At 39.9% G+C, this 15,126-nt stretch overlaps 2 protein-coding genes across 2 annotated transcripts; one reads left to right on the forward strand and one right to left on the reverse strand.

The window, feature by feature from the left end:
• Window positions 1-2,234: 2,234 nt before the first annotated feature.
• LOC311255769 (extracellular calcium-sensing receptor-like) lies at window positions 2,235-6,422 on the forward strand (the record flags this gene model as incomplete). The annotated part of the gene is made up of 11 exons (XM_084350418.1): window positions 2,235-2,500; window positions 2,675-2,916; window positions 3,073-3,164; window positions 3,449-3,628; window positions 3,733-3,921; window positions 4,043-4,576; window positions 4,702-4,911; window positions 5,011-5,134; window positions 5,232-5,425; window positions 5,639-5,920; window positions 6,000-6,422. 11 exons carry the CDS (start codon window positions 2,235-2,237, stop codon window positions 6,420-6,422), a joined length of 2,736 nt encoding a protein of 911 aa, XP_084206544.1.
• A 2,283-nt stretch (window positions 6,423-8,705) lies between these two features.
• LOC311255770 (extracellular calcium-sensing receptor-like) lies at window positions 8,706-15,114 on the reverse strand (the record flags this gene model as incomplete). The annotated part of the gene is made up of 11 exons (XM_084350419.1): window positions 8,706-9,619; window positions 9,691-9,814; window positions 9,907-10,134; window positions 10,906-11,181; window positions 11,268-11,474; window positions 11,720-11,989; window positions 12,169-12,255; window positions 12,413-12,707; window positions 12,979-13,115; window positions 13,765-13,774; window positions 15,089-15,114. The coding sequence occupies 11 exons, from the start codon at window positions 15,112-15,114 to the stop codon at window positions 8,706-8,708; spliced, it is 2,574 nt and encodes an 857-aa protein (XP_084206545.1).
• Between the last annotated feature and the right edge of the window lie 12 nt (window positions 15,115-15,126).

Genomic DNA, 15,126 nt, shown 5'->3' on the forward strand with positions numbered 1-15,126 from the left:
ATGTATTTTATGTTCTGAGAGAATCAGAGTTCTGAAGGGGATTTATATCAAATTGAATTTTATAAAAATGTAAAGAGTTGCCCTTATGGGGGGGGGGGATTGTTGCACTGTTTCCATATATGAACTGGATCTAAAATTAAGTAGCCCGAGAGGAAAGATAAAGCTGGTTTGGAGGACTTGAACCTATACTGGCTAAATCATATCCTGTTCAGTCAGGTCCCAGGATCTAACCAAATTTGCAGTAGTCTCATTCAAAGTGCCCATTAATAATGAAATCAATATTTTAAAGCAGTAAATTATCATCATGTTTAGGCAGTTATTGAACACAGATCCGGATCCTAACCCTTTCACCCCTCCAGATCAAGCTGTTTAGTGCCTCAATATTACGCAAAGAAAGGGAACAGGAATCATCCTGTTTAACATCCTGCTTAATCCTGTGAATACCCTCAGAATATCTGACCTTAACCAGATGGAGATTGGAGTATTTTCCTATTCCTTAATAGCCTATGTGCCGTAATACCCAGGGCCACCCAAAGGGGGGGAAGAGGGGGAAAGCTTTCTGGGGTCCAGCCAGTAGGGGGGTCAGCAGTAATAATTTTCATCCTAAATACAACCAATGATGACAACATTTTATTTTGAACCAAAATACTCACTTTTACTCATCAAAACAACAAAAATAAACATTTTATTGATTGTTGCTTTGGTAAAATGTCGCCTGTTTAATTTCTCAGGTCATGTGGCAGCTGGACACATAACCTGCAAAAGGTACTGTTCTAAACTAACCAGTTGTTTGTGTGAGTGAATGTCCTTGTTATACCAGAAATGAGATAAACAAGAGGGAGATGGTGAGGGCTTCTGACCCAAATAATATTAAAATATTAAATGGTAAAGGGAGAATTCACTGAGAGCTGAGCAGCCATACTGGAGCAGTCGGGGTTAAGTGCCTTGCCCAAGGGCACCTCAGTTGTGATAATGAGGGTGGAGCAAGTGAAAGCTGGGTAGTGTCAGTGAAGGAGCCATCAACACCTGCGAGAAAGAGGATGATGTTGATACAGTAGTTGCGAATATGTTCTGCATATATTTATGTAGGAAAGCGAGTACATGACATGTAACAGGAGCAAAGTAGATCTGGGCAGGGCCCGTTCACTGGACCGTCTCAGTGGCCCTCAATACATTACCAATTCTGTGTTTTTGCCATGTTGCAAGTCACAATTCTCAACAGATTTTGACCAAGAAAGAGCTCAAACACAAATAACGCTCTAGGTATAGAGAAGTTATATTCAATTGAGTGTAAGCTTTCCTCGGTATACAAATAAATTGTATGAGTCGTGTTTTTATTATTAATGGGGAAGAAATCTGGATTCTGTATACAAGTCAATGTTCTAATGGTAATGTGAATAAAACTGGAGAGAACAAACAGTCTTGATGTGACCCTCTATAACTGTTAACAATGGCCTGAAAGTGATCATTTGTCATAAAGTCACACTAAAGTTTATAGCAGCTTTGATGACATGTTTGTATGCCAGCCTTACTCATACCTCTTCAAAAAGAGATTACCTGTATGGTTTTCTTCCTCCATTTTATAAGCTTTTGCTCTTTTTGCTAGGAATGATCATTTGTGCTGTTTCACTGAAACACCGAAGGTAGCAGGATCTGCTGTAAATGAGGCAGACCTATATATATATATATATATATATATACATACATACATACATACATACATATATAAACATGTGTTTGATCATTCAGACAAGAAAAAGGATTGACTTGCACTTACATATAGCGTCCACTGATCACCTCCACCACCTACCTAATCAACAATAATCATTTGTAATCAAGCTGTTGTTGTTTTTCTGTTACTCTTGAGAGGAGTGATTTGGGGTTGTGTGCACGTGCCATCATGTTAACTTGCTTGCAAAAAGGCCTTACATCTATTATAAATACCCACATTAATAGTTGGACTCTTCTGAGGAGAAGGAGGGGGGGTGTTATCATTTTGTTAGTCAGTGCCCAGCCCAGGTTATGTGTTTGAAATTATATGTTTTGAACTTCAAATTGTTGTTTTTCTCTCCACAGGTGGATGTTTTAAAGCAAAAACACCAACTTTTTTGTACTGTATTTGATCTGATTTGACTTTCACCAGAGGAACTGTTTATAGATATTGAATGTATTGCCTATGAGATACAAGTTACCCTGCTGAGTATAAATTCAAAGTGTCCAGAACAGCTGTATTCATGTCTTGGTTCTCCTGGCTCTTCACTCTGTGGCACCCCTCAGCCCCATCCCTGCTCCTTGTAGGGCTTGTGGGCAGACAGCTGGGGCTCAGGCTGGGACTGCAGGTAGTTCAGGCTGTGACTTGTTCTCAGTGGGGTACACCCAGCAACCAGGGTCTGTTCCGAGATGGAGATGTAGTGATAGGAGGGCTCTTTAGTCTTCATTACCATCCTCCGGCTATAGACCACGATTTCACTCAGTTGCCGCACTACAAACCTTGCACCGGGTAACAGTCTGAACTGTACTATTAACTGTGATTATTGCAGAATGACAATGATATAACAGCAGTTTGTATCTTTGCATCATAAACTTCAAAATCTACACAAGTACTGGTGGCTTTACAGAATCAATCAGAAGTTTGACTGATATTTCTCTTGTTTCTTTTCTCCTGTGGTCTCAGTTTCGAACGTGTTCCACTGCAGTATATATATGCTGCTGTGTTTGCGTTGGAGGAAATCAATAATAGTACTATGCTGCTACCAGGTGTGAAGCTGGGGTACCATATTTTTGATAGCTGTGGTCGACCGCCTTGGGCTCTCCAGGCAGCACTGTCACTGGTTGGGGGAGACAGCACCAGCTGTAATTCAGAGGATTTTACAGATTATTCTGCTGGGTATGGAGAGGAAATCTTAACAAGGAGAGGTAGCTTGTTGTGCATCTATATCATACTGTGTTCTTTACCAAATGAAATGATGACAGGGAAACAAATGCAAAGCTGTGTTAAAGAGAGATCTCTTTTTTTAAAAACTTTCTGTAGAAATTATTTGTCATGTAACAAAACTTTCATACTGTCATCAGGTGATCACCCTGTTCCCTTGATCATCGGTGGCGCTTCATCCGTAACAAGTCAGATACTCTCCAGAATCCTTGGGCCACTCTCTGTGCCTGTAGTAAGTTTTGTTTTGCATACTGTTTTAACTCTATACTGTAACTTTTAATCCTTATTTTTCAAGTAGATGCTGCCATCTTTGATTCATTGTGTTTTATATGAAGCACTGTTTTAATTTTCCTCTAATTTTCCTCTAAACTGCAGTGAAAGTCTCTTCTAAGGACAGAAAAACATATATTTTTGAAGATAAAGACACATATTCTGGATGAAAGTCATCTGCTTTTTTAAAGATTGTTTTTTATTTCAATAAAATTAACCGATTATCTTAATTATTTAATCTTTCAGATTAGCTACCTTTCGAGCTGCCCTTGTCTAAGTGACAGGCGCCAGTTTCCTAACTTCTTCAGGACCATCCCCAGTGATATCTACCAAGCCCGAGCCATTGCTCAGCTTGCCATTCGCTTCAACTGGACCTGGATCGGAGCAGTGGTAGCAAACAACAATTATGGCCACATGGCAGTAAAGGTGTTTCTATTTGTGATGTACACTGTTGAGAACATTTTAGAATAAGCTACATAAATGCATTTCATCCATCTAATCGTTTTGCTCCTTTCAACTGTATATGTCAGGTATTTCAGGAGGAGACTCAGGGGAAAGGAGTGTGTCTGGCATTTGTGGAGACTCTCCAAAGGGAAAACATCGTGAGTGACGCCAGACGAGCAGCACTCCGGATTCAGGCCTCGACTGCAAGAGTGATTCTGGTCTTTAGCTGGTATACAGACGTGAGGGAACTGTTCCTGCAGCTCGCCAAAATAAATGTGAGCAACTGAATCTATCAAAAGGCAATCTGGATATTATCCAATATTTTTACAGACAATGTGGCTTTTTAAAAAAAACCTTTCTAACTTAATGATGATCATGTCATGTTGCTCTCACCAGGTGACAGACAGACAGTTTCTGGCCAGTGAGGCTTGGAGCACCAGTGGCAATCTCCTCCAACATCTTGTCACTTCTAAAGTGGCAAGTGGTGTTCTTGGTGTGGCCATACGAAGTTCACCTATACCTGGATTTGCAAATTATCTCAGAAGTTTGCACCCAATTCATCGTCCTGATGACGAGTTTTTAAAAGAGTTCTGGGAAAATGAGTTTGGATGCACTCCTGGGGTCACACCTCTCTCTTCATATTTCTCTTCATCCCTCAAATCTAGCCATCTGTTAAATATTCCTAGTTCACTCGCCAATAGATCTCTTTGGAAAGCCTCTCTACCAGCCTGCAGTGGGACAGAGTCCCTGGAGGGAGTGCAGCATCCCTTCACTGACACCTCTCAGCTAAGGGTGGCGTATAATGTGTACCTGGCTGTTTATGCTGCAGCCCACGCCCTCCACAGCCTTCTCTCCTGCCCCAACAGAGACAGCCCTCCTGGAAACAACAGCTCCACTTGCTCCTCTCCAAAACACATCAAACCCAGAGAGGTGAATACAATTATCATCCTGAAAAGGGTAATCTATTCTTTAACAACCAATGATTTTAAAGTTCTGTCAAATTTTCACGAGAATCATACTCCAAAAACAGTGTGTCAATATTTTGATGATTTCAGCTGTTGCAGCACTTGAACAAAGTGAACGTCTCCACACCACAAGGAGAAATGTTTTATTTCCAAGGTGCCGATATTCCAGCAAAGTACGACCTCGTCAACTGGCAGAACACCCTTGAAGGGTCACTTAAACTTGTTTTGATTGGTCGTGTGGACGGGTTTGACCTCCACCTTAATGAGTCGGCTATTCAGTGGAGCACAGGATCCAATCAGGTAGTCACATTAACAAGTTGTGTCAACCTGCTGTTGAAATGAATATCTCTGTCAACTCACAAAATTATCTAATTGAATGTTAATTGGTTTTTTGTTTAGGTTCCTGTTTCAGTGTGCAGTGAGAGCTGCCCCCCAGGTACCCGAAAGGCCAACAGGAAAGGAGAACCTCTCTGCTGCTTTGACTGTATCCCATGTGCTGAAGGGGAGATTAGCAATACAACCGGTGAGGAAATCACTACAACAACAACTGATGATGGCAACTTTCATTTTCCCCAATGTGGTTTATTTTCATTCCCTTTCTTCTCTTGTTTATCTTCCAGGTTCTCTTCACTGTGAGCGTTGTCCATCTGAGTTCTGGTCCAACGTTGAACAATCTGCGTGTGTCCCTCGTCAGCTGGACTTTCTTTCCTTTAATGAAACATTGGGCATTACTCTGACCACTGCAGCTGTGTCTGGTGCTGCAGCAACAACAGCTGTGTTTGTGGTGTTTGTTTGCTATCGTCAAACGCCTATGGTAAGAATCCAAAGTAATGTTAACAAAACTAAACTGTGCAGTTGTATTTTCTTAATGATATAGTGACGTCCATTTAATTTAATTCCCTAACATGGCATTTTTTTCCTACAAGCTAAAGTGGACTACATTACTGAACAAAATACAAGGTTAATCTGAATTATTTCCCATTTGTCTGTTAATGTGCTTGCCTGATTTGTGATTTATCCTGTGCAGGTTCGAGCCAACAATTCAGAATTGAGCTTCCTGCTTCTTCTGTCTCTGAAGCTCTGCTTCCTCTGCTCACTGGTCTTCATCGGTCGTCCATCAGTCTGGTCCTGTCGTTTCCAGCAGGCAGCCTTTGGGATCAGCTTTGTACTTTGTGTTTCCTGCCTCCAGGTCAAGACCATAGTTGTTCTGGCAGCGTTTCGCTCAGCTCGGCCCGGTGCTAGAGCCTTGATTAAGTGGTTTGGTCCGGGTCAACAGAGAGGAAGTGTCTGCATCCTCACTTGTATACAGGTACAGTTGTGTGCAAGTTTCACGTAAGTGTTGGTGTACTATATTTTAAATAAATTCAGTTGCATTTTATTTAATTCAGGTTATCATCTGTGCCATATGGCTGTCCCTCAGCCCCCCAGTGCCTCGACGTGATCTGGGTTTTCAAGGGTCAAAGGTCACCCTGGAGTGTGCCATGGCCTCTGTGGTGGGCTTCGCTCTGGTTCTGGGCTACATCGGCCTGCTGGCCTGCACCTGCCTCCTCTTGGCTTTTCTTGCTCGGAAACTCCCTGACAACTTCAATGAGGCCAAACTGATCACCTTCAGCATGCTGATATTCTGTGCTGTCTGGGTGGCCTTTGTCCCTGCTTACGTTAGCTCTCCTGGGAAGTATGTTGTCGCTGTGGAAGTTTTTGCAATCCTGGCCTCCAGCTATGGTTTACTGCTTTGTATTTTTGCCCCCAAATGTTTCATTATTCTTTTGAGACCTGAGAAAAACACTAAGAAACATCTGATGGCCAGATAGCTTGGATGAATTAACATGACTTGTCAATTTGCATGCATTTACTACATTTATCCAGTACTGCATACTGGAATGAGAAAAGTTGTTTTATTATTTTGATTTCCCAAAAATAGAAAATACCATAGAATTATACTGTTTTTGCTAATAGTGTATCAACTGTGCATTAAAAATTCAGGCATTCATACAAAATTATTATCTTTGTTATTTAAAGGACCATTCAGTCATTTAAAAAACTCTTCTTGTGTTTATTAGTTAACTAGTTTTCACATTGGGCTCTGTTGGCGTTCAGATCACAGATTGTACCATGGATTTACAATGAAGGTTTTTATCAGTGAAAATAATTAGTATCTGTACCTCACACATGCTTACATCGCTGTTAAGTGACTGGGATATATATAGGAAGACAAATACTATTAAGTTTAGTGGCCATTAGTGCTCAGTGTACTGCAACATAATAACATACATGCAAAAACAGAAAACACAACACAGTATGAAGTGCTGCAATTTGCACAGAACAAAAATGGAGCAGGGTTACAAGTGGACATCTGAGAGAACACATTTAAACAAAGAAGAATAAAATAAAACAGATCTGAGTAACAAAAAAAGAAAGAAGAACCAGTCAGGATACAGTTATTGCCATGGTTTGTGGGCTCATGTAGATACATACTCCACACATTTAATGCTCTCATTAGCTATCATTATTGTGTGTATATTGTCAGTTTGTTTGAATCAGTTGGCTTGAGAGGCTAACTTTATAAAGTAAACATCTATAATAAAAATCTAAATCATGAAATCAGAATGTTAAAATATGAAGAAAAAAAAGTATATTATTGGCTCATTTTCCAACACCACGGAAACATAGACATGTTCAGAAACTTGCTGTTCATTCAGATTAAAATTCATTTATCCTGAAATCATACACATTGAATATATTTGTGTTATCAAAACAACACATGGTCGTTACTATGTCTAATAATGTCAATAGAGCTTCTACTTAATGTGCATTACTTTACAATCCAAGGCTTTTCAAAACAAATGCCTTCACCTTGTAGTACAGGTCTTTGCAATCACCCTCAATGATTAAAAACTCTAACTAATCCAACCAAATCCTGATTCACTGCAATTATTCTATAAAGCATACATAAAAACTTGAAAAGGAAACAGACACTGATACTGATTAGAAATATTATTGCAGTGCCTTTTGCCGGTTTCAGGCTGAATTTGGGTGTTTGGCCTCATTGAAGACATCAAGAATATCTACATTTGATGAAAGGGTGTAGCCATGAAACAAAGAGCATTTGGTTTCAATATCTCGCTGAGTGTTTACAACACATGGCCTACATGTGATAAACAGCTAGACCGAGTTGATGCACAATAAATATGTGACACTTTCAGATGGAGTGTTTATTATTCTTTAACATCAAGGTGAAACATGAGGGTAAAATCTATGTTAACCACTGACACTGACTAGACGGGTGGCAAACATCATTGAAGTTTCAGCAGCTCCTGTAAGTTTGGGAAACATACTGTACAATGCCAAAACAAAGAAACATGACTGCATTTCACTGTGGGCCATCACTTAGCAGTTTATGTACTAATATGATTGTGTGAAGAAAGCGCCATCTCGTGGTGACACCCTGAAATTGAATGCATGGGGCTTGAATGGGCATGTTTACTGTGGAACTTAGCTGGAAAATGTCTGGAAACTGAATCCCAGCCGGCTGGCAGCCAAAGTGCCTCCAGTTCTGAGCGACTGGGACTGTAATGTTCATTAAAAATACAATCATAGGGTCTTTAATTGTCTTTTCTCATACAGCAAAACTATGCAAGAGGATAGGGCCACTGTAAAAACATTTTGAGCTCTGACCTTTTTCACAGAATTCTGATTTTCTGACAAAAAGTCACAACTCATCTGATCCGATTTCATCCCATTCACTTCATCAGCAGCTGGCAGTAGAATTTCAGATCAAAACTTGAATGCTGGTGGAAGAGATTTTTGTCCTGCCACTGAACTCTTTCTTGAATGAGAAACATTTCATCCATCTGCACAGCTACTCCTCAGAGATTAAAGTGCAGTCATTGAGTTATTTGAGAATAAATGAATTATTAAATATAGCAAAAGTTATATATTGTAACTCTAGTTCTATGGTATAAAGCAGAGCACGTTAACCTTGTGACAGTACCATTGCTAGTCATTGCCACAACATACTTTTACTTCTTTGCTTGTATATCTGTAGTGTATACAGAAGAAGTACTGATTCTGTCTGCTGCAATTAAGTGCAGTTCTTATGACTTGCTCATACCTCGACCCATGATTGCTTTCTTTGTGTTTCTCTCTGGTCTCAGCAGGATTATGTAACACTTGGGTCCAAACAGTGCCACCAAGAGACCAAAACTGGAGGCTAGGATGGCAAATACCTCCACTGCATCTGCATATTTGCCTGGTGAGCTGATATAAGCAGGGACAAAGGCCACCCACACAGCACAGAAGATAAGCATGCTAAAAGTGATGAGTTTGGCCTCATTGAAACTATCTGGAAGATTCCTTGCTATAAATGCAATCAGAAAACTGAGGGAAGCCAAAGAGCCAATATAGCCCAGTAACACAGCAAAACCAACTGTGGACCCAACTGCACACTCATAAACAATCTTATCATTGTTGTATTGAGTGTTTTTATGAGGAGTTGGTGAGGCAGATACAAGCCAAGCAGTGCAGATTGCTGCCTGAATAGAAGTGAGAACAATAACTGTTCCTCTCTGCTGCAAAACACCAAACCACTTCAGGCTAGCTCCCCCTCCTGGCTTGGAGGCCTTGAACACAGCCAGAACCACCATGGTTTTTACCAAAATACATGAGACACAAAGCACAAAGCTGATCCCAAATGCTGCATGTCTCAGCTGGCATGTCCACAGTCTGGGACGACCAATAAACAGCAGTGAACACAGGAAACACAACTTAAGAGACAGCAGTAACTGGAAACTCAGTTCTGAATTGTTGGCACGTACTATGGGTGTGCTGTGATGACAGATAAAAATGCCCAGGACAACAGCACACATACATGTGCCCAGCAAAGACGTTGCTGTCAAGCAGATACCCAGAGGCTCGTGGTAGGAGAGAAACTCTGTTTTCTTAGGAACACAGTGGTCACGCTGGGGGCTGGACCAGAAGTCCTCTGGACAGGTGGTGCACTTCATGGAGTCTATGAAAAAAGGAACAGTTTTAAGATATATCTATATTTCCACACTACAGTGTTTGAAACTAAATACCAACCAGTCTCATTACTGATCTTCCCCTCAGAACAAGGGATGCAGTCAAAACAGCACACAGGTTCCCCTTTCTTTCTGGCCATGCGGGTACCTGGAGGACAGCTTTCACTGCACACTGAGCGGGGTGGCTACAGGGAGAAAAATAAGTATCTGTTATTTTATACTACTTAACACTGCTATAATGAGTTATACATGGGGTGTCTGAAACATCAGAAGTAACCTTTTTTGATTCAAAGTTCCAGAAGATTTTATCTTCATCAATTGTAAGTTCTTCACCTTTGAAGGCCGACCTCTTGACCACACCCACATTCTGCAGTTTAGTTCTTCCATCAGGGAGCCACAGCCAGTTCATGATATCATATATCGGTAAGGCATCACCATTCTCATCAAATGAGACTTGATCACCAAATGGTGTGGTGAAGTTGACCTTTTGCAAGTAGTACACTAACTATGAATATCAGAATAAGGGAGATAGAGAAAGATTCAGATATAGAGTATAGATTAAAAAATATTTCTATATGACCATCATGAAGAGTATTCAATTGTCGAACTGTGGATTTTACTCATGAACAGATATACATGTTATACATTAACATATCCAACAAAATATTTCCTTTAAAGTGAATTCACACGTCTGCAGAAGCTCTGAGAGGCAAGTAAGAAATTCTAGAGATCCATTTTTTTGATGTCTTTGAAGGCATTCGTGTTTTCTTCCAGGTGAGTTTCAGCATCAATCAAAATACATTTCAAGCCAAACGAAAGGCATGAAAGTAAAGTTACATAACTTGCGATGAACAATATGTGTACCTCGTGTTTAGAGTGCATGGAGAAATTAAAACTCAGCTAAAATGAAATATACTGGTGGAGTTCAACCTCTTGTGGCCAACATGAGTATTACAGAAAACAAACACTTCAGACTTGGTCATAACAAAAACATTTCTCACATATAGCCAAACTTTTACCCCTACTTGTCAAAGATTAAGGAACTAAGAAAGATTATCCTGGCAACACCCCTTTTCACCTGTTTTTTAAACATAGAAGAGAAAACAATTTAGTTCAGACTTCTTCACAACAATTTTCTTTTCTCACATGCCTCTTAGGGCTTCGGTATGTCCGTGCTGTTGACAGCATATTGTTATCTCTGACCAGATAATACTATCCACTGCTATTACCCAGCAGTAGGAAAAATCGGATTAGGTCTTATGAACTGATAACACACCTGCCATGGCTCCAGTCGTTGCAAAGTAGCACAGCTGTGCCCGCTGAAAGGCCCTCTCCCTGGCTCACACTGCAGCATGTCATCAAGGGCATAGGCCAGAGCATACACAGCTTTGTACACATTATACTCTGGCCTGAGGTTTGAAGTGTCCAGCAACTCAGTCTCCATATCCTCTAAATCTTCCTGTCCTGTACATAATACTCCTTCAGTTTCCACCCAACCTGCTGGAGGTGGTGCAAATCTACACTGAAATGTGTATTCCCAAAACAGTTTCACCTGAAATGCAACCAACATATAAGCAGAAATAAAAACATGATATTATTCTTAGACTTTGTCATCACATTATAAAGTTGAACTCTCACTATTCTGTTTCTATAGCTGTTGTTGTGGTTAAGGTTAGGTCGTATTTGTAGCAGGAATTCCCTGAGCCCTGGTATTTCTCCCCGACGGATGGCAATGCCCAGTGTGCCAGCCAGGTAAGGTATGAGGTGGGGAGTCTGAAACACAGCAGCTGCTGTCCAAGCTTCACTGGCAATCCACTGCAGACCTGTCACATTCTGCCTCACCACCTGTGTATTGAACCAACTATATAAATGAATTCTGCTATACCACTTAAGTAATGCCTTATTATATGCAGTTTATATGGTTGTGCTAGTCATTGATACACAGGTGCAATCCTGTGTTTTACACAGTAATATGAGCAAAGTGATGCATACAATATGTTGTTGTAAACTGATTCTCTCAGTTTGACAATTAAAACATTAAGTTGTGGAATTAAATTGTGTCATATCTAAATTTTATTTCAAGCACAAACCTCTTCCATGAGGATAATCATGTGACTCTCATGTGCAAACCCAATGACCACACGAGCTGTGGATTTCTTCATCACATCCACAATCCTCCTTAGTTCAGCTCGGTCATTTTCCCAGGGTAAGATCTCAACGTAGGCCAGACAACCTGCACCAGACCGAACAAAGTCAGATTGGAAGGATCGAGCAGCGTGGAGTCCATAGTCATCGTCACTGACCAGCAGACCTGCCCAAGTCCAGCCAAAGTGGTTCAGAATCTGAATCATAGCCTGCACCTAAGAGAGTAAAGAGTGAAGGGATTAATGCACAGCCAATTGGAAAACATGCTAAACATGTTTCTCAACAAATCATGTATAATTATTACTTTTCAAAGATTATATTTTTTGATGTAGTGAAGAGACGTTCTTTCTGAGCAACTTTTTTATGCATGTTCATTGTGCTGATGGATGGTCACCTGGAAAGCATCACTTGGGATTGTCCTAAAGAAGGATGGAAACTTTTGCCGGTCACTCAGACAGGAACATGTGGCAAAATAACTCACCTGTGAAAGACACAGACTGTACATCCTGAACACATTCAATGCCTTTTCCAGCTCTTTCATCTTTTAATGTTGTAGGCATGCTTATAACTGACGTTAAATTTGAAATCAAATCAAAATGAGCCACAAAAGTTATTAGATGGTAAAGTGGCAAACTTACCATAGGTACTCTGTATGAACCTATGACAGAGGAGATGGCAATAGAACTTGTAGAAGAAGAATCACCCACAATCCCTATGACTGGAGGGTTTCCTACACAAGTCTTGTCTAATATAAACTGCTCCTCTTGACCACTGATGAGGGACATTGCTGCACGAAATCCAATCTGTAGTTTGACACAGTTATCATAAAGACTGTATCCTAGAGTCACATTAGGTAGCAGGTTGGAGTTTCTGTTGATCTCATCAATTGCAAAGGTCATAGTCATGGCAGTCCTGAACCCTGGAATGTCAAAACTAAAAAAAAAAAAATGCCAATGTTTATAAAAGGGAAATACATGACACAATATCTGACAACTACAGCTATTGAAAACAATTAAGCCAGTTGAATCTTAACAGTTATTAAAATACTTGTTTAAAACTATTTTTAAAAAAGTCATTTCTTTAAAAAAGCATAAATGCTAAATCTCATTCTTCCAGATTAATATTTAATTTGCAGAAAAACATTTTACATATGCAACAGATTTTCCCCAGCTTCGAGCATTTGCTGCTTCCCTGATAAACTCACCCATAGCAGGTAGGCTGTTGTGGCTCTGAGGTAAAAGACAGGTCAGGAAAAATAGAAAAGAAGTGGATCTCAAACAGTCCACCTAGAACCACATCTCCAGCTTTGTGCATCCCATTTAGATGAAACTGTCCCTGTCGCTGACAGGATGAGGAATAAAGAGCGGAGGACACAACAGAAGAGAAATAGGAATACAACAACATGAAATACATGAGCGAGAGCAATTTAATATCTAAAAATCCCCACATGACTTTCCTCCTGTTCATCCCTTTTCTGAGCTCAGTCAGTTTTATTGCTGTCAACTTTATTTATTGACTTGCAGCATTGTTTGATCTTAAGCACCACCCAATGGGCTATTAGCAAGAGTGGAGGCAGGGCCTAGAATAATTTTTAATTTCAAATTGATTTTGAGCATACTAAGACAAGTGGTGGAACATTATTTCTTCCCATCTATTTTGTCTATTTCATCAACAGTGTTTGGGGTAACATGTTTCAAAACGTGTTACAGTAATGTATTTCTTTTAGCGGTAACAGAGTAATATACTGTATTGCAGCATTGTTTAATCTTAAGCACCACCCAATGGGGTATAAGCAAGAGTCGGGCAGGGATAATTGATTTAATTTCAGTCTGTTTGATTGAGGGCTATCAGTGAGATTAGGCTTTGGAAGCTGGCAAGAATGTTATTTTTCAGTGTTAGCACCTTAATAGACCTTCTTTGAGGTTACTGCAAAACATTACAACAGAATGGGACTGCAAAATAAATTTTAAAAAACATCTTTATTTCCTACCTGGTAGACCCTTTTTGGAAAATAAATTGTCACACATTACAATAGAACAGTACCGCAAAATAAAATAAAAAACACTTATTTCCTTCCTGTTAGACCCTTATGAGCCTGTCTTTGAGGTTAATTTGCAACACATTACAGCAGAACTGTACAGCAATATATATACAAACATCTTTATTTTCTACATGTTCTGTCATTATTAGACTTTCTTAGAGCTAATTTGCAACACAACACCACATAATTTTACCATATATTAGAGAGAAATCACATATTTGCTAGTTGACACACTTTCTTCGGCTGGTCAAGTACAATTTGATACTTCTGACAAGCATTTCCAGTCAAATGTAGTTCTAAATTATATGGCATGAAAAGTGGCAAGAGGATATAGCATCACCTGATGTATGTAATTGGTCTGAGCATTGTGGATGCATGTGGCTATATGTTTGTACCTACAACCTCCTGAAAACTGTGGAGAACATCAGCCTACGAGAGATGTGCAAAGTAGTGACCAGATGTGGACTGATGAAGTTTGACTTAGGGCAGTTTTATCATAATGAACAACAAATGACCCAGCAAGAAAGTGAAACTATGTTTAATACAACAGTCTTTCATTAACACCAATGAAATCCCATCAATTGTAATATAAGATGCCGTAGAATAACTTTTTCCAAGCTGTAAGACATTTCATATTCATTTCATATTCTTATGGGTGAAATCCTTTACGTCATGTACATGACATAAGTTTCCTACGTACCTACGCCTACACCAGGACTGCAAATACCTCCACTGCATATGCACATGTATGTGACATAAGAGAACATATGTAATGTAAGTTAACTTGCGTGATTGCGTTTAATAAGTGAAGTTTGCATATGTTTTTTTTATTGTATTTCGAAAAAAGTTTCATTCTGTCTCATGAAGATAAGTGCAGTTACTAGGCCTGGATTCCCCGACCCATGATTGCCTTCTTTGTGTTCCTCTCTGGTCTCAGCAGGATTACAGGATAACAGTGCCACCAAGAGACCAAAACTGGAGGTCAGGATGGCAAACATTCCAGCAGATCATTTGAGGATGATCCGATTTCATCCCATTCACTTCATCAGCAGCTGGCAGTAGAATTTCAGATCAAAATTTGAATGCTGGTGGAAGAGATTTTTGTCCTGCCACTGAACTCTTTCTTGAATGAGAAACATTTCATCCACCTGCACAGCTACTCCTCAGAGATAAAAGTGCAGTCATTAAGTTATTTGAGAATGAATGAATTATTAAATATAGCAAAGGTTGCGTTGTAACTCTAGTTCTATGGTATAAAGCAGAGCGAGTTAACCTTGTGACAGTGCCGTTGCTAGTCATTGCCACAACATA

The sequence above is a fragment of the Pagrus pagrus genome (assembly GCF_965226575.1).
Source record: "Pagrus pagrus genome assembly, chromosome: 4".
In the NCBI taxonomy this organism is placed as follows: Eukaryota; Metazoa; Chordata; class Actinopteri; order Spariformes; family Sparidae; genus Pagrus; species Pagrus pagrus.